This window comes from Lygodium microphyllum, chromosome 7 (assembly GCF_053477565.2).
Source record: "Lygodium microphyllum isolate KBCC chromosome 7, Lygodium_microphyllum_v1.1.10, whole genome shotgun sequence".
Lineage (NCBI taxonomy): Eukaryota > Viridiplantae > Streptophyta > Polypodiopsida > Schizaeales > Lygodiaceae > Lygodium > Lygodium microphyllum.
Genome location: NC_141141.1, coordinates 148931804 through 148950682, shown reverse-complemented (window position 1 = coordinate 148950682; position 18879 = coordinate 148931804). Strand labels below are relative to the sequence as shown.

General features: G+C 41.9%; 1 protein-coding gene across 2 annotated transcripts in view; it reads right to left on the bottom strand.

Moving 5' to 3' along the window:
• Positions 1-18501, bottom strand: part of LOC148034074 (persulfide dioxygenase ETHE1 homolog, mitochondrial-like) — a 41482-nt gene extending 22981 nt beyond the window's left edge. The window contains exons 1-5 of one of the 2 annotated variants that reach the window (XM_087682065.1): positions 17966-18496; positions 17435-17563; positions 9597-9704; positions 9384-9518; positions 9173-9214 (exon numbers count right to left, since the gene is read on the bottom strand). In XM_087682065.1, the coding sequence (XP_087538191.1) occupies positions 9173-9214; positions 9384-9518; positions 9597-9704; positions 17435-17563; positions 17966-18268 (717 nt within the window). In that variant the 5' untranslated portion in view covers positions 18269-18496. Of the gene's footprint in view, positions 1-9172; positions 9215-9383; positions 9519-9596; positions 9705-17434; positions 17564-17965 lie in introns of both variants that reach the window. The other variant, XM_087682067.1, reaches the window with a different exon arrangement.
• Between the last annotated feature and the right edge of the window lie 378 nt (positions 18502-18879).

Genomic DNA, 18879 nt, shown 5'->3' with positions numbered 1-18879 from the left:
TTCTGTTTCTATAGAGTTGTGACAGCCCTCTAGCTTTTATTCAGCTGTCCTTAGCTGAAAAGCTTCTTGATATGGCTGAAGAATGTCTGGGTAATCCTTCATGAATTTTTCATCTACCCACTGTGCATCTGTTGTGGGTAGATTCTTGAATTTTAGTAAGAATTTTCGTGCCACAAGGCCACTTCTCGTGGTTCGATCCTTGTGAAACAAAATCTATTCAGGTTCCAAGAGTTGCTCTGTTTCTTCAACTTCTGGCGGATCTAGCCCACACTTCAAGGCATCAATCCTTTCTATGTGCGAGTCTAACCCTAATATACGTGAGTTCTGGTCACAGGCGCCCAATCAGGCCATATAGGTGGAAGTGTGAACTATCTTTTCTCTAACCCACCGCGTGGGTCCACCATAACCTGTGACCACTCATCAGTGGCCAGCTCCAATGCACTTTTCTTTATATCTAATTAGTGCAAAGGAAACAAATTTAATAAATCATTATATAGACAAATTAATGAAAAAGGATACAAATTCTGTTTCTATAGAGTTGTGATAGAAAACCCAACAAGAACATGCATTTATGGAACAAGAAGACATATACCCGCATTTATGTGTTTCTCCCAGCCAAGTAAATCTCCCTTGGTCTAGGATTTGCTTGAAACACATGGGTGGCCATGGAAACACCTTCTATATCTCAAAAAAACAAGGTATACACAAAAAAGCCATGATATATAATTTTTTGCAACAAAAAAAGAAAAAAAGAATGGTCTCAAATGCATAAAAAGAACTCTAACTGCAACTCAAGGTGAGATCTAGTTCAAGGCTCCACTTATATTGAAAATAACTAAGTGATGACGATTCTAAAGAGCCAAGGTAAAATCATTATAAAACAAGCTTACCTACGACTTGCACGGGGGGAGAGGGAAAACCAAAAGAAGGTTCGATCAAAGCATTTCAGCAAAGGGCTAAATAAGAGAGACTTTGTTTTTATCTTGCTATTGCATCAACAAAATCCATGTAGCAAAAAAGAGAATACCTTCCGATGTATGGAGAGGGTTTGAAGTAAATAGTGATAGTGTTAGAAGTATAGCATGAGAACCCTATATAAGCAAGGGTACATGAGGGAAGCTAAGGTGTGAATGGACTAGAGGACAAGGGAAACCCTAACCCTAGCTCATCTAGAGACTATATAAACAACCCTAAGGGTCACTATCAAAGTAAATGAGTTAGTTTTCTGAAAATGGCACAATTTCTAACAGCGTCGCATTTCGCCAATTCATGTGGCTTGTTTTTTAGCATTTTTGCATGGTCATTAAGTGCTTATCTCATTAAGTGACACTATCATTAAGTGCTTATCTCATTAAGTATTTTTTAGTATTTTTGCACGGTCATTAAGTGCTTATCTCATTAAGTGACACTGTAAGGCTATGTGCAAAATTATAAATACATAGACCATGTCACTGCTTCTTTTTAAATGTTATCTTGTCGATTTTTTAATCAGATTTTAAATCATTTTCAACATGTTACTCATTTGATTTAAACATCGTTTTATTTGCTTCCGTCCAATCCTATAGATGTAGAAGATGATGAAAGAGCCCAAGCTATAATAATGTTGCACTTGGATGAATCTGTAATCCACCACATTGATCAACTTGCAACCACAAAGAAGAAGTGGCATGAGCTCGAGAAATTGTATAGTGCAAGAGGAAAGAACTCCAAAATCTTCGTCAAAATAGAGTTCTTCAGCTTGGAATACAAGCAAGGAGAAGACTTAGGAAAGTTCATTTTCCACATGAAGGGGCTAATAGTCCAACTAGCTTTAGTCCAAGCTCAAGGTGCTGAAGATGCCGCCATCACAACACTTTTAAAGCCTGTACGGAAAGTCTTCCCAACTCTTGTAACTACTCTAACAAATGTACCAAATCCTACACTTAAAGGTGTCATTCAATCTCACTAGCTCAACATCTACCTCAACAACCCCTGATTAACTCTTAGTTCATATCATTTCCACTAAACATTCCTTTAAAAAAACATATTGTAAGCAATAGCTAAAAAAATATTCCAACAAGATGAAGTGCAAAAAATGTAAGCAAACAAGGCATATCACTAGTAAATATCCTAAATCCCCTGAAGCACCAAAAGAATTGGAGGCCAACTATGTCTCCAAAGCAACTGATGACCGCCTTTTCTAGTATCCTTTGTATCATCTTTCCATAAACATCCTTGTAGTCTACTTTATAAAGGCATCCCACTGATTGATTGAGGGGAGAAACATTTATATGCTATGTAATCCAATACCACTTTAGCTTTTTTTTTTGGGGGGGAGGGATGTTAGAAGTATAGCATGAAAACCCTATGTAAGCAAGGATGCATGAGGAAAGGTGAGGTAAGAATGGACTAGAGGACATAAGAAACCCTAACCCTAGCTCATCTAGAGGGTATATGAACAGCCCTAAAGGTCACTCTCAAAGTAGATGAGAGAGTATACCAATTGTACTTTCATGAGCAACTGAATAAGAAAGATCTTCCTGTACTTTCTGAGCTCTCTTCTCCCTCTTGTGCGCACTCTTCCATGCTACAACTTTGATATTTCAACAGATAGGACTTCTCTTCCCCCTTTCAAGGACCTCGGTGCAATTCTTGAAGACAAGGAGAGAGAAGAAACTGCATGTGCCATGAGGACATGACATCCAAAGTCCCTGGTCAATGATTGTATGGGAAAGGAAGGACTTGACACTAGCAAGCTTGAAAAAATCCCAACGCAAATTTTGGGCAATACATCAGTGTGAATTTCTCAAGGTTCAAAAGTACAAAAAACAATTCTACCCTTCTATGAAATTTGACTTTATAGAAAATTCCAAATCAAAGCCAAGCATTTTTTTGGTGTTGCCGTTTCCATGTATCTCAATGTTGTAGAGAAGAACTCAAAATGCTTAGATGATTAAAGAATCTTAGAAAGATTTTTTTCTTGATAAGACGCCAAGTCATTAATTCATGGTTATGATAAGAAAGATACAATGGAAGAAGTGGGTGGAATTGGTGGATTTTGAAATTGAGGTATGAATGATATGGATGCATTTAATTGATTTTATTGATTTAATAATTGAAATTAAAATAAAGATAAAAAGCAGAATGCAATGAAGATGAAACACCAAAAACATTTGGACTATGAGAAGCATAATTCAAAGAAGAAAACTAGAAGAAGAGTTACCTGACTTTTTTTCATAATCCCCTCTACATGTGTTAAAATATAAGAATTGGCCCTTTAGAAAACCTTTTCCATGGTCAACAAACTAAACTCTATTTTCCTCATGATCTTTACGAAAATATTACAAAGAAGTAGAAGCTTTTTTTTAAAAAGAAATATAAGTTGAGACTTCTGTATCTTGTACAAGAGTGAAAGAATAAGTTTAAAAGAAAGTAACATACTCTAGATCTCTATCTCCAGCAAAGGGATCTATTCCTAATGGAGACCTACCCAACAGCATCATCATATTTATGTGCAATATCTAAAGAGAGAGAGAGAGAGAGTATATTAACGTCTCTAAAAGGCCAATGTGGCCTATGAGACCAAAACAGTACATACAATGATGATGGTGTGTTTCTCATCTAGAACGAGAAGAAAGATGAAGAACATGCCTATAAGACTGAAAAGGAAATGAAATGAAATGAAATAGTGTCCCATAAAGGGAAACATGTCAGTGATCTGAAAGTGAGAGTAGAGAAAGGAAAACTCTCCATCAATGATATGTCTGTTCTCTAGGGAAGTGTATCTCTGCATAGCTAAGGCGTCTTGGCATCTGTCTCCTGTGGCGCTCAATGATGGCTTTAATTTGTCTGTGGTGTGGATGTCTAGGCCTTCGTCCGGGTGGACGTGGGCGCCTAGACCGGCTAAGTGCCACTGCTCTATCCAAAGGGACACCTACAGAAGATGAGGTCCAATGATGATGTATTCCTGTAGGCTGTGTGGCAGTAGTAGTGGTATCTGCCATACTCTGTCGTGTATCCATGAAAAAGTCAGTGACTGCTCTCTGTCTATGTGAGCCGAGCTGTGGGGGCCTCCTACTCCGTAGAATTGTTGCTCTGCGCCTCTGGAGCTCCAAGAGGAAAAATCCCAAGCATCTCTGATCCTCATACTGCATGATCCGTCTCAGGGGTCCAAAACCCTCTCGAAACAGACAGTGGTATCTACCTCGTATGTCGTAATATACAGTGCATCGGCAGATGTAGTGTTCCTCTGTCTCTGGCTCTCTGTCGCATAGTGGGCATATGCGTTCTTCTGTCTGTATACCCTCCCATCTACCTGTCTCAATCCTCAGGTGGTGGGATGAGGTGCGGATCTGACCAATAGCTGTGCGTAGTCCATGAGGCAGCTGTGTGTCCATGTAATTGGGTCGGGTGATGAAACCATCCTCAGATACCTGGAGGAAGTGGGTTTGGTAGTGTGCCATCCTCGTGCCATGGGGCGAGGGGGGTCGGATCCAGGTCTTCTCCGTATGTAACTTCAGTATGTCTGCTCTGATCACATGGTTTAGCTCTGATCGGCTTAGGTCAAGTGTAGGGCAATCCAGGCTATAGTCAAAGGGGGGTAGTCTGTCAATCTGCAGACCATGTAGACGCATCCATGTGCTCATCTGAGCATACCAACAGTGTCTGTCACCGTCTGCTGCTAGTTGTCTAGAAGAGGCCAGGGCTAGCCGTGGGTATCTATCTTGGGGGAGCTCCCATAGTCTATGTATGAAAGTCACTGCCTGAACCAAGGCCTCAGCCACCATGGGTGATGCCCCCAACTCAGCTCTGATAATCTCATGTGGGGTCGAGCTCTTCGCTCGTATCATGCGTGAGATCATCATGACCAGTGGTCTTTCCATATGCTCCCATCCATCATAGTATTCCTTCTCTGGTCCATCCTGGTCTCCCAAAGGCTGTCTCCTCGTGTGAAACAGACTCGGACCCCAAATAGCTGCCCCATATAGGAGTGTGGGTGTAACCAAGGTGTCAAAAAGCCACAGTTTGGTGCGTGGCTCATGAAATTGTATGTGAGCACATTGCCTCTCCAATGCCCCTAAGGCTGCATATGCTTTTGCCAAACGAGCCTCTGATGTCTCTCTCCAAGAGAACTGTGGTCCCTTCAATGTGACCCCCAAATAAACATACTGCCTAACCATCTCCACTGGCTCTCCGTCAAAAGTAAACTGGTGCTCAGCTCTTGTCACCCAAGCAGCTGAAGTGTTAAATACCATAACTTTAGTTTTCCCAAGGTTCACCTTAAGATCTCTATCTCTGCAAAAAGCTGATAATGCATCCAAGTGTCTATTTAGTCCCTCAGGTGATTGGTGTTCAAGTGTAATTTTTCTATCAAGCTCTTTGATTTGCTTTGCTCTGTGAACAATGATCAACTGAAGCTTCTCGTTGGTTATCAGAATAGTCTAGTTTCTCTAGGGTAGTCAAAAGTATCTCCACCTATATTGAAACCTTGTGAAATAGGCTGTGAAATCCACTCCTATTCTGCTCTCGATATACATTGCTTTGGATAACATTGAATTGGTATAGAAGTGTACAATATCATCTTTCCTCTATTGTTCCTGTATATCTAAAGACGGGCTATCCAATCAAGGGCCTAGGTTTTTTCAATGAGTGTCTAGCTCTGATATCATGTAAAGAAACGCTCAATTATAGAATACAAACACAATCATACGACAAATACATAGACTAATAAAGAAACACGATTAGGGTTAGGAACATAGATATAACGAACACGAAGATGAAAGAACCAACATAATAAATAGATGCAATGTTGAATGCAACAAACACACTATGCAAGGTGAATACTAAACCTCGAACTCCCATGTCTCAAGGATCGAGGCAAAGAGTATGAGCTGAAGAATGTGCCGTACTCTAACAGATCTCAAAATGTGGTAAACCAACCTCAGTAAATATTTTGCAGCAGCAAATGCAGCTCACTTATAGCTGGATCAGCTGACAGACAGCAATATGCAGCTTGATGATGATGTGGCAGCAGGGCAACAGGATGCAGCTGCAACACACAAGGTCAACAGAGCTGGCATGGCACACTCGGCAAGAGTCTCGTGCAGCAAAAGCGGTGAAAACTGCCACATGGCAGCTCCTGGCCACAGGTTGAAAAGTCCCCACAGCAGCAGCAAATGGTCGTACTGTAGTGGACAACAGTCACCAACAGTTCAGGAGGGCTGGAGAGCAGGCGCCAATAGTATTCAGCAATGGACAACAACTCAAATTGAGATATTCTCCATGTTGGGTGTGGACAAGAGAGTTTTGGCACCTGTAATATGTAAAAACAAGATTAAGGCTGAGTGCTGGGCAGCTTGTCTATAAATGGATGGGTCTTCCCAAATTATGGTTTGGCTTATGGGACACAGGCACTCTAGGAACGCATTTCTTTTTAATGAAAGTTTAGTAATTTGATTATATAAGCATGTTTTGGGGCTGTTTAAAATGGCTAATCAGCATATAATGCAATTTTACTTAACATGTTCTTGAGTTCACTATCTACATTTGCACTTCGTTTAAGCCGCTATTGCAAAGAGGGCTCTTGGATGACTTGTTATCTCCAAGTTCATGTGCTTATATTTCACGCTCCTTGTGCAGGCATACATGAGGAAACCATTAGGCATACTAATGCTCATGAGGATCATTTCGCATTCATTACACGGACAACTTTGCTGATGGCTCATGTGACTTTAGTACCTACACTTTGCCTATTAGTGGTGCTTCAAGATCATCATGCTTCTCCAAAGTATACCTAGCAAAGGCTTATGCTAGAATCTCCATGGTGTGCTTTGTTCCTCTTCAATGTCCCATGTATGAGTTGAGAGAGGGTGCTAGAGGTCATTTGAGCCCCTCATGTGAAGAATTTTAGGAGGACAAAGTGGCCACTTTTGGTTTCTCTCGTGGGGTGGCAACTTGAGTTATATGTACCCTTGTCCCTTTGAGGGATCACTTCTACTTCTACATCCCATCGCAGCTATACTTGGGTGAAAGATACTTGCTGTTGGACATGGACAGACTCCTCTATTCTTGCTTCCTCCTTGCTGTGGTGATGGCTGTTGTATTTTCTTTGGTTGGACACTAGTGGATTTTGTTCCATTTCTCCCTTTTGTGTTTGTTTAATCTGTATGTCCAAAGCTTTTCTGTTCCTTACGTATTGCATCATTCAGACAATGTGTTGTTTTACTCCCTGAAAATGTATAAGCATGCCCATGCTTTTGGTTCTAGATTTTACTTGGTTTCAGCTTCCTCATTTTCTTTTCTGCACTCTTGAGTTTGAGAGCCTAGATACATTACAAAGATTACTTCTCAAGTGTTACATGTAGTATCAAAGCTAAAGAACCATCCATCCCACCTTTTCTTTTCTCCGTTCCTTTTGATTGAAGGCCATAATGATGACCATCATAATGATGAAGCAGCACTGGGATACCTTCATGGGGAGCAGGCAACTTTCCAAAAGGAGCAATCAGCATTCCAAAAGGAGGACACACCCCTCCAAGCCACCGTGATGGAGGACTTCAAACAACATTTTGTATTGGTGGCAACAAGGGTGTCCTAAATGTGGCTAGCAGCTAAAGAGATGGGGAATAGTCTTGAAGTTGAAGTGTGAAACAAACCAGTGAATGGAATAGATTAAGAATGGAGTTACACTATGAAAGTGTCCCATCCATGTACTGAGCAGTGACATATGAATCCCTGTGTTTACCTATTATCCTGGTGTCTTACTTGGAAGGTCTCCATGGTGAATGTGATGGTATCGAAAAGACTTTACATCTGCTTTGCTATGGTATGTATGTACTCTAAACATGACCGGCAGGATCCAGAGAATCAGATTCAAATGAGCTACAAGATCCAGTACTTAGATATGTGTTGGTCCGGAGTACAGTTATCCAAGAGTAGTCCTAGACATTTTGGCTACAACAAATATTATCCTTTCAGCTCTTTGTGCTGTTGATTATTCTGATTAAAACTACCAAAAATGAACTGGCCATTGGAAACTCTAACTTGTTGTTATGGTTGACAAGACTTCCCCCATCTGCTTGAGCCCAATAAGATAGGAATGTGAGTTCCAAGATCCCTGAGTACACATCCTGATAGAGGTTGCCACAAGGGTCGAACTGACTAGAACTGATATTGCCACAAGATAAAAGGTTGTACAAACCATGCCAAATCAGTCTAATAATTTAAGCTGGCAACATCATTTCATATTTGTTCAAATCTGTACTCAAAACACTTCAGTTGATTATCTATAGAAGTTTCAGGCTTTTGTTATTCCCCTAAATCCAGGTCTCCTGATCCAAATGGCAAGTTAAACATATTTACAGCCAAACCTTGACCGGAAAGATAATGCTGCTTAGCAAAGGACACAAAACAAGATCACTAAGATGGAATTTCACTAGTAACATCATTTCTATCATCCTTGAAGAAACAATAATTCTATCGATAATACTTTCACATTTCTAGCCAAATCATATGAGCCAAACATTTTAGTCAAGAAGTATTTCATTATCTTCTGCAGATAACAATCAAACTCTAGAATGGGGAGCAACCCTTTTGGACCAGATGAGAATATGAATAACATGTGAACTTGTTGTCATGGAAAAACAGGTCATTGGTCAAATATGTAAATTGGTAATTGGTCAAATATGGTCCAAACATTATGACTGGTATGGATATATAAATAGTCTTAAATTCCCAAAGGGTAACTTGCATGAGCTATAGTTGTGATCCTTTAAAGAATAAATCTTTCCTAGTGGAATCTTCTTTTAGCTTGGGAAAAAAACATTAATGATGTAGACATGTAAAAGCTTTTGCTGTTTTTAAAGCAATTGAAGTGGGTTTCAATGACTAAAAAAAGACACATTGAACAAATGACAATATCCAATTTGGCAAGCTGGCCAGGTCAATATTGATCATCTTAACTCATCTTACTAAAAAACCTTATTGGAGCGACACTAGCGTGATTCAAAATTCATACTTTGAAATTATGTATACCAATATAAATGTCATTGTCAACCACTTTAAAGCACATTTTGAGACTGCCATTTTTTCATAGTGAAAGCTATTGACAGCATTTATTTCTTCAAATCCTGCATCACTAGTCTGGACAAACATATTGACAAAACGAACAGTGAGACAGGTATGTATCTGGCACCTGGGAATGAACTGATTTGTATAATTGCGATGCATTCCCTTCCTGTAGCAAATTAATGTAAATACATATAATGAGCACAATATCTCAGTATCAAATGTTGCACGAACATACAATTAGAAGATACTATTGCTTGTGCCTTATTCCTCAAAACATGATCCGCATTCAATTCACCCTCGTGATTTACACTATCTGTATCAACATGAGAACTTACTTGAAAATCAGTGCGTCCACATCCACGTATAAGAAGTGCATCACCAGTAAAAGCCATCCGTGGATGAGGTTGCCCATCCCCTTCTCCAGTGACATATGTAACGCAGCCTGCTGTGTGGCCTGGAGTTGCCCGGACCTGTTACCAACAACCATCTCTGATGTTTATACATTTCTAACAAGTTTTCCTGCCCTTTTCACAGAACTGGTTCTGTACCTCCAAAAGCAAATTGCCAATCTGAATCTTGTCCCCTGCATCTACATAGATATCTGCTTTGGCACCACTTGCTTTTGAAATCATCGACTGTACTCCTGGCATCTTTTTCTGCAATTAAATTGATCACATATATAAACTGGACAAGAAACTATTGTCAAAGACTTTACCTGCTTGAGACAAAATGAGGTCAAAAGAAAGAATGGATTGATTAGAAGATCTGTTCAGCCATTTCTGTTAACAATGTTACTAGCAACTCATTTAAATACTTAGAACCACGAACAGAGAATTCACGCTTGTACTTTATAGCTCTGTAAACTATCATAGACGTAAAAACCATCAAGCATGCTTGCATTTTAGGATTTGTAGCAAAGATTTCAAGTGACACGACTGCAAACAGGGTAAGTTCAAAGACCTTCTAAAGAAGGCAGAACTGTTAAGAGGATGGTACTCCCAAGGTTGCCAAGCTGGGAAGGCTCCAGTCAAGAGAGTACACCCATGAGGAGAATTTAGCATAAGCATCAGTCTTACAAGCAGAGATCAAAAGGCCACACTAGTTTGCCGAGCTAAAGGATGGAAAAGATGGTTAGCAGACTAAAGACACCCCAGAGTACCTGTGTATGCTGACAATCCATAAAATGTGGTGCATAGTCTCATCAGAGCACAACATCAAGTAACTGTACACATCCTCCTCTTGCTTCTGCCTACAAGCCCACTCATTCCTTGCTGCAACTTGTAGATCTTCAAAGTGTTGAAGAATGGCCAAACGCATCTCAGGCCAAGTGCTCATTTCATGAATTGCTTCCAATGGCTCGCCTCTACTACCATAGGTGTTGCCTCCACTTGTATCATGAGGTTTTCATATAAAGCCAATGGTTAGGATGGACTAAGAGATGCATGATGCAAGTGGAAGTAGCATGTGCAGTGGTGGAGGTGATACAATTGGAGGCACTATTGCTCACCAAAAGAAAATCCCTCTTCTTCAAAGATAGTTTAATTCTTCCAAATTGATGATCCCTCAACTTCAAGGGGAGATTGCTAACATTAGGCGACATGTGGAGCAAAGGTTGGATCAACTAGAGTGATTCATGGCCCCAAATTCAACAAACGAGCAATTCAGTGTAGCAAGCACTCATCTCAGCACCAAGTTACCTAGCAACCAAAAGTTTGCAATTCTTAGGTGTCAACACTACTGAGTGCTCATGGAGGATCAAAATGGGTCAAGGAGAAGAGCTTGGCTACCCCTACTTGTGTTTTTCTCTCAATCTTATGAAGCCTCCATGGTAGTAAAACCCTTGTACCACTGTTATAGATAAAAGTTTCAAATCCTTGGACCCCAAGGGTATGAAGCTTTCATGGTAGTAGACCCCTTGTACCACTATCGTAGAAAGTTTCAAATCCTTCGACTCCATTGTTTTTCACCCAATTGGTGAGAGTTACCTCTAAGACCACTTGTAAGGCACTATAGTCTATTCCCTAATTGCACAACTCAACCAAAAAAAAAAAAGAGAACCCAAATGGAGAAACAAATCCTCAAATGTTATACTTACAGCAATGATAGATAAGATTGTACAAGGTATGGCTTGGACAACCCAAGCTCAAACCAGTACCCTTCACTTTAAATCATGTAAGCCACCCACTATCCTATCTAGGACAGCTCTTCAAAGCCCACCCGGATCTGCCTTGAACAGTCTTCCACCACAATCAAGCCACAAACATTCTTGTTTGCCTTGATCACAAACACTCTGGCTGGCTTGCTAGACTCTGTTGAGCAAGCCAAATTAAAGCCCATTATTCACGCTTAATTACCATGCATTTTGGCCTAATTTAACTTTACAAAAACAGCCCCAAAAAGATTTACTTATTGAAAAGGCATTTATTTTGGTAATAGGAAAGATGCCCAAACATCCCCTACATATGGACATGTTGTGGGCATCCATTCTCATCCCTCATCCACACTGCCTCAAGCTCTCCATCATAATCATCTCCATCACCTACCCTCTCCACTAGCTACTTCCCTTAACCCAACCAACTGCTACCTTGCCAGCCTCCAAATGGTTGTGTCTTAGTGCTGTCAACCCTTGGGAAGCTGCATTTTTTCTGCAAGCTGCAGCCAAGGCACTCCTCCAGCAATTGTCTGCATCTTGCAATACTTGACAGCAAGCACCTTCATCCTTGCCTCCCAAATCATGTTGCTAGGAAGTACATTGCTGTGTTTGATCATTCCGGCCTCAAAGACTTGTGTTTCAACATCCAGCCTGCTGTCCTATTGTCTTCAGCCCTTTACATTAACTTTCTTCTCTAACATTAGTGCTTTGCTGCATTCAAGATTTGTCTTTGGAGAATGGCATTGTCCTTCAGATTGCTCCTATGAGAGACAATGGCTGTTGGACAGCCTCTACTTGTTTTTCATGCACGCACCAAACACATTGAGATCTAGTATCACTATGTGCATGACTTGATCGAGGATGGGATAGTAGAGCTGGTTTACTATCCTTAACGGAGAAGAATGGAGTAGAAATCTTTACCAAAGCTCTTATGAAGGATCTCCTTCGAAATCATATTCAAAGACTCGACATTGGACCGAGGATGTACGAGTGGACATTGAGGGGGGGTTGTTAGATATGCTCAATGCTCCACCCTCGTAAGGTGCAACCAATAATACATGGTGCTCTGAGTTGTAAGGCCCCCATTATAAGGAGAAGCCATGTGTGTGTGAGCATGGAAGTTGGGTTGGTCCTGACTTGTATGTTAGATGAGGTCTACGTGACTGGATGGCATAAAGGTAACCTTTGTGGATCTAGCCTTTGGGTTAGATGGTCCTACGTTGCCTTTGCATGACCTAATAGGCCATTGGGCAGTCAAGGAGCACCCTTTGTCCAATGCCTTGGCCTCTTTGGACTGGCCATTTGGACTCCCAAGGTAAAATAACCATCGCTCCTATAATCTTGGTAGATTCTTGGGCAGCCGGTTGACTAATCCACTTGTTGCTTTGGGGTGGGATATCTCACGGTATACACAAGTGAGCTATGCTTGTAGTCCCTTTCTAGTTCCAATTTTGGGCATACAAGGAGGTGTTAAACTAAAAAAGTAGCATTTCTCATCAATCCTTAATTAGCTCATTTAAACAGCCCCAAAACTCAAACTTGATGCTAAAAAGACTTTTTTGTCCCATAAGCAAACTCCCATAGTTTGGTTGGTTCCTCATCTATAAATAGATGGTATGCCAATCACTTAGTATCCTAGTTCATTCATTCCAGCCTACTCCACCAGTCTCCACTATCCATGTGGTTGTCCAACCTCTCCATTGACTATTGTCACCTTCTCCAACTACTACCACATCGCACACAGTCAAGCGACCTCTCCATCTGCTGGTGACCTGATTCGGACTGCTGAAAACTGCTGTTTTTCCATCTCAGCAGGCCACCCTGCTGTCCAGCTCATTCACAACCTGTGCAACCCTATGTTTTGCAGCTGTATAGGATGCCCAACATCCAACTTTCCTCTCCTAGCTGTCACCTAGCTCCAGACTCATGCATATGACCAGTTGCCCTCGTTTTCAGGCAGTATACTGCTGCAATTACCAGCTCTGGCATCAGAGACTACTGTGTTTCTGGTTTCCAGCTTGATTCCTTGTCATTTTCAGCTCCAACTAGTGGTTGTAGCACTTTGGATCCGTCTCCAGTGGACGTAACACTCCTCAGCTCACTCACAAGAGTCATCAGCTGTTGGGCATCTTGTACACACATTCATTCATTCACTTCAGCATTATCTTTCTTCTTTGTTTGCATTTCGTGTTTTTTTGTGAGTTATTGTGTTTTAGTGGTATTTGTACATTTTGTGTTTTCTTAGTGCAAACCTAGCACATCCTCATAGGTCCTAGTGCCATATGCAATCTTCACAAACTCTTTCACATGCTAAGGTGCTTGAGTGCATTAAACATTTGTCCATACCATAACCTCTCAGCCCAAGTAAATGTTGTTAGGTGTAGTGCACAAAAGAAGAAGAACAAACTATGGCAGATGCAACTCAATGATTTTTATTTTATTTTTTAAAGTTTTTTTTTTTTTGGCGGTGGGTGGGTTGGGGGGGAGGGGGGGAGGAGAGAGATGAAATGATATATTAAGGTCTACAAAAGGCCAATATGACCTATGAGAGCATGAGTTACAATCATCTGTGTGATGGTACAACTGACTGAAAAAAAAACAATAAATGAGAATGTAATTAATAGTACAAGTAGACTAAGGGCTATAAGTAAAGAGAGCTCTAGCTAACAAGTAAAGAGTTCTAGCTAATATGATCTCATGGGGACGTAGAACAAAGTGAGCAATATCCCTAAACATCCGTTGCCACATATATATTGTCAAAGGTGCCCCAAGAACCTCTATGACCAACCCATAGACTCTCATGAAACTCTTGCATCACTTGTATTCTATCACTGAGAACTCATAGTGGAATCCCTTTCTTCTTCTTTGCATGTTTCCACAAATACCCATCTTTCAAAAATAACCCATAGGCCTTTCTTTTAATCCTCTTGTGCTCTTCTTTAGAGCACTCTTATCTCTTTGTATGTGTGGTGATGTACATCCTACGCTTATGATGCCACTCAAATTTGCATAAATTTTGCATGGGAGCAAGCTTAACTCTCCATAAAATATCTAAAATGACCAATACAATGTTTTATTTTCAAAAACAGTTTCTTTCCAAAATATGTGAAGGATTTCCTTCCCAAAATTGAGAGGCCTATGGCATCGAACCGCCTAGCTTGCATGGCACGGGCCATAGCCTGCGCCGTAACAACTCTGAATTGGCCCTCAACGGCCATATCATACTTGAAGGCATAGGAGGTTGGAAGTGGATTGGCGTTGTGTCCCAAGTTCACCCACATCACTTTGGGACCTTGGCATGTCCAAATCTGTCCTTGGGATGCATGCGCGAGCTAATTCTTCACACCTAGCTTGTTCCAACCTGTCTCGCTCCATGATGAGTTGTATCAAGCGTGAACGACCTAGAGGGTAAAGCCTCCTTGGAACCAACTTGGTTTGATCATACAACCAACCAACTACCTTGATCTCGCCAAGAAAATTACACCCTTTTGGTCCAGAGATCGGAATGGGCTTGAACGCAGGAGTAGACCTTTTAGGCAAAGGGATCTCCTTGAAATTCACCTTCATGGTGAGCACAGACTCTGCGTCAACATGTAACTCGACCACTTGGGATCCATTCACAAAGACCCAATCGCCATGATCGGTCCATACAAGAGGCACCCTAGCACTTGCCTCTACTTTGCTGTGCGAGGGCTTGGTTCCCTCGGATTCAGTCATTTATGTACAGAGAGTTATCTCCTCATCACGCTCATAGGAGTGGATGGTCAATTGTGTAGTAAATGTCACTCGCTTTCTCCTAATTGTGGACTCGGATTGAGATTCGAGAGTCGACTTGGGAGTCTCATCCTTCACCTTAGGACAGGGCGTTAGGTTCACAGGTTTCGCTTGCGCTTTGATCTTCTTTCGCTTCTTGGAGCTCAACTTTGCTCCTTCTGTCTTGTCTCATGCTGAAGGGGCCGTTGCTTTATTCTCCAGACACAAGGAGATTGCTTGATCACCGTCATTTGCATTGGGGGTGGCCGTTTCTTTAGTCTTGTGGCTCCGAGAGTCTTCTGCTGCGCGACTTTGAAGTCTTGCAGCCTCAAGGGTGGCCATTTGTTTAGAATCCTGGCTCAAGGAGTTCTTCATCCTTTGGATCTTCGATGGGGACACAGGGTGGGTGGCCTTTTGTTTATCCTCCCGGCACAACGAGGTTGCTTGGTTTCCAACATTGGCAAGGAGGTTGCCCTTTTCTTTAGCCTCCCTGTGAAAGGCGTCTTCTCAAGTCTGCTTTCGGAATGTGGCCGTTTGTTTATTCTCCCGGCTCAAGGAGTCTTCACGGGGCTTGTAACATGATTTGGCCATTCGTTTATCCTCCCGACTCAAGAAGTCTTCTCGGGTGATTGCTTTAGGGTCGGCCATTGGTTTACCCTCCCGGCTCAAGGAGTCTCGTTCCCCTTCCGCATCATGAGTAAGAGCTATTTTATCATGGACCTCATAACCACGTGCCCGGCCTTATCAAGAAGGTTGGGGCGAGAGGGCAGCATTGCCAGAGAAGTGATCACGAGAGCTCGAACTCCGCTCCGTGCCATGTTGGGGGTCACCTTCACGCGAGCTCGGACTCTCCTCCATGTGGACCTGCATCTTCATCTTCATCTCTCTTTGGACCTCAGCCCATCTCAGCATGACCATGGCCCTTGCGGCCTTCTTGGAAAAAGTTGGGACACTTGGCCCATCTTCATCACTCGACTCCGCAGAGTCCCCTGTATAGTCACTCAATAAATTGTCACTCGAGCTCGAACCCAACTGAGTGGGATGGGGGAAAGTCGGGGTCGACATGGTCACTTGTTTTTGAGTTTGAGGGAGCGTGTTGACCTTCTAGGACGCTAAACTCAGCATGGCGCCAGCCACGATCTCCACACCATAGTCCCTTGCAATCCCTCTCTCTTGAGGGTGCTCTCATTGTCCAGGGTATCCCAATCTCCCGCTTCGATGAGGTGGTTGCACCATTCCTCAATACTAGCATTCAGATTTTCCAAGTCAACACGATTCCATGCAAGGTCACTAGTAACCTCATCGATACGCCGGTCCAAGTCTAACAACATCGTCCCAAGGGGCTTTTCACTACCTTTGAGTAGATCCACCTTGGTTTGCCATATTTCCCTTCTTTTAGATTCCAATGTCGAGTGATTTAGTAGGAGTTGCCTCTTGTCGGCATACATCCGTTCAATCTCGTCTTTTAGTATAGATGCTTTTGACTTTCTCACAAGGGCCGTTTTTCTTAGACCAAGCTCGACTTCCCGAGAGCCAATTCACACCCACTGCAGAGTTTGCTCTGATACCAAGTGTGACAAACCCGCCATGGATCCGTCTGGGGGTAGGGGAGACCCACCCCGTGAAGCCCGCCTCATGAGGTATCACCCACCACTTGGCATGCTCACAAGCATGCGGAAGCATAACACGACATGACACGAGGATACAACAAGTGAGAGGGGCTAAAAACGGAGAGCCCAAAGTTGTATTGCACGATGGCACGAAGGCACGAAAGCTTTTTACAAGGCGCCAAAGGCACGAGGGACGGGTTCACGGGCAAGCAGTTGGCGCTATCAACATGCATTCCAACTCAACATGACACCGTGGGTAAGGGAAGGGCTTGAGCGGCTTACATCCCTCATATCTCTCATCATATCACAAGCCAAGGTTCAGCAGACAAGTGTCCCACAGACACTCCAAACTTCACTCAAACAAGGGGGATTGAAGGTAACTACCAACTGAAGGTAAGACTATTCATAATTTGACTTCCTTCACAAAAGGCTTGATTCAATGGATGTTGTGTACAACCTGGCCAGTAGCGTGGGTGTTTGGAGTTGCAACATGCTTCCTCATGTTGATCCTCAGTCACTTTAGTATCCTGCATACTACTCATACACATAACCAACCAATTCACATATATATGAATCCAGCTGGCCACATTTTCTATTGTGCAAACATCAAATAACATCGGTCACCACAGTTCCTAGCTAAATATCAGAAATTTGAAGCATCAGATTCACGTCCTCTTTGTCAGATACGAGATACAGATTACCATTTTCCAAAATGACATTGCAAAAAATGCTCTTATAAAGTTCCACTTATCTTATCTATGATGAGATGTGAGAGTTCTTGCATATACTTGAAACCTTTGAGGTTTTCTCAAGGCAGAAGAGCAAAACTGAAACCAAACAGCAAAAGCAGAATCAAAGGTTGGCAGCATACTTTGATCAAGCCAGTTCCAGTGACATGATCGGCATGCACATGGGTATTCATTGCATAGATCAATTTAACACCAAGATCTTTGATGAGATTAATATCTCTGTCAACGGTCTTGTCAACAGGATCCACTAGCTGCAATAAGAAGGCCCCCAATTTTTAGAGGTGAAAAAAGTAAATTTAGAAAAATTCAAAGTTGACAGTGAATGAACAAAATGCTCTCCATCATAAACAAGTATTTCCACACCATGTAAACTTTTGATGTGACGTTTATAATTCTTATTTGCTTCTTATATCAACAAATCCATGTAAACTTTTTATGTGACGTTTATAATTCCTATTTGCTTCTTATATCAACAAATCTACAAATCCATCTGTTGTACAATCAGCCATAAAAGCTCCAAAGACTAAGTCATGTTAGGTCCTAAAAAAGGCATTGAATAGGCTTGTCCTAATGACATTCCAAGCAATTTTATGAGAGAAATGATAAGCACTCCCGATGGCCTTTCCGTTGCAATGATCGCAGAGCGCACTTACGACAGCTGGTCTATCTGGATGACCGACATCCGCCAACAAATAGGTGTAAGTGCAAGATTCTTTCTCAAAAAGCTGCCGGAAAAGGAGCGATACAGTGCCCTTGGACGCCATGCTGGGAGTAGCAGCACTACTACTGCTTGTACTGGCGAATGATCTGCTTAACGAGCAACAGCTATGGCGTTCGTGTAAGGGATGAAAGGAGCCAGCGGGGATGATCAGCCTCGTCAGCAATTTGAAAGGAGGCGATAAGATTTGAGAAGAAGATGAAGGCAGCCTCGACGATAAAATAGCGATCCGCTGCATCTCTCTCTCCCCCTCTCTGTCAACCTCAACCAGTGGGCTGGTGGCCGAACGAAGCTTCCGAGGACTTGGCGTACATCACAAGCATTACCGGGCAATCATAAGCATCAATGGAGTCTACGAAGCAATTGACAGCTGGAGCTCTTCCAAAACCAGCAACTAGTCTTTCACACTGTTTTGCTGGTTAAATACAACTCGCACACAACTTGTTTGCTGATTAAATACCACTCGCAATGCAAACAAGTGTGGTCTCCGACCAATTTTGAAACAAGAATATGAATCCATCGACAGCTGCAGTTGTTCACGAAAAATATTTTTGTTAGCAGATAAACTTTAAGCTCAATTGATATTAGAAAACTGAGAGAGAGGAAGTTGGAACTAATTAGGCTAACCTCCCTATGTCAAGTGATATTTATGATACTCGCAAGATCTTTTGGATCTAAAAACCTTTAACTTAAAATTTGGAGGGATTTTTGAATCAAAGACAAGTATTTGGCATTTTTATGACTAAATATTTTGTAAAGTTCTAGGTTTTAAACCTTGTACTTTATATTTTAAAGGTCTTTTTGAAAATTTTGTGCTTTGTTTTACATTAAACCTTGAATTTTGCTAAA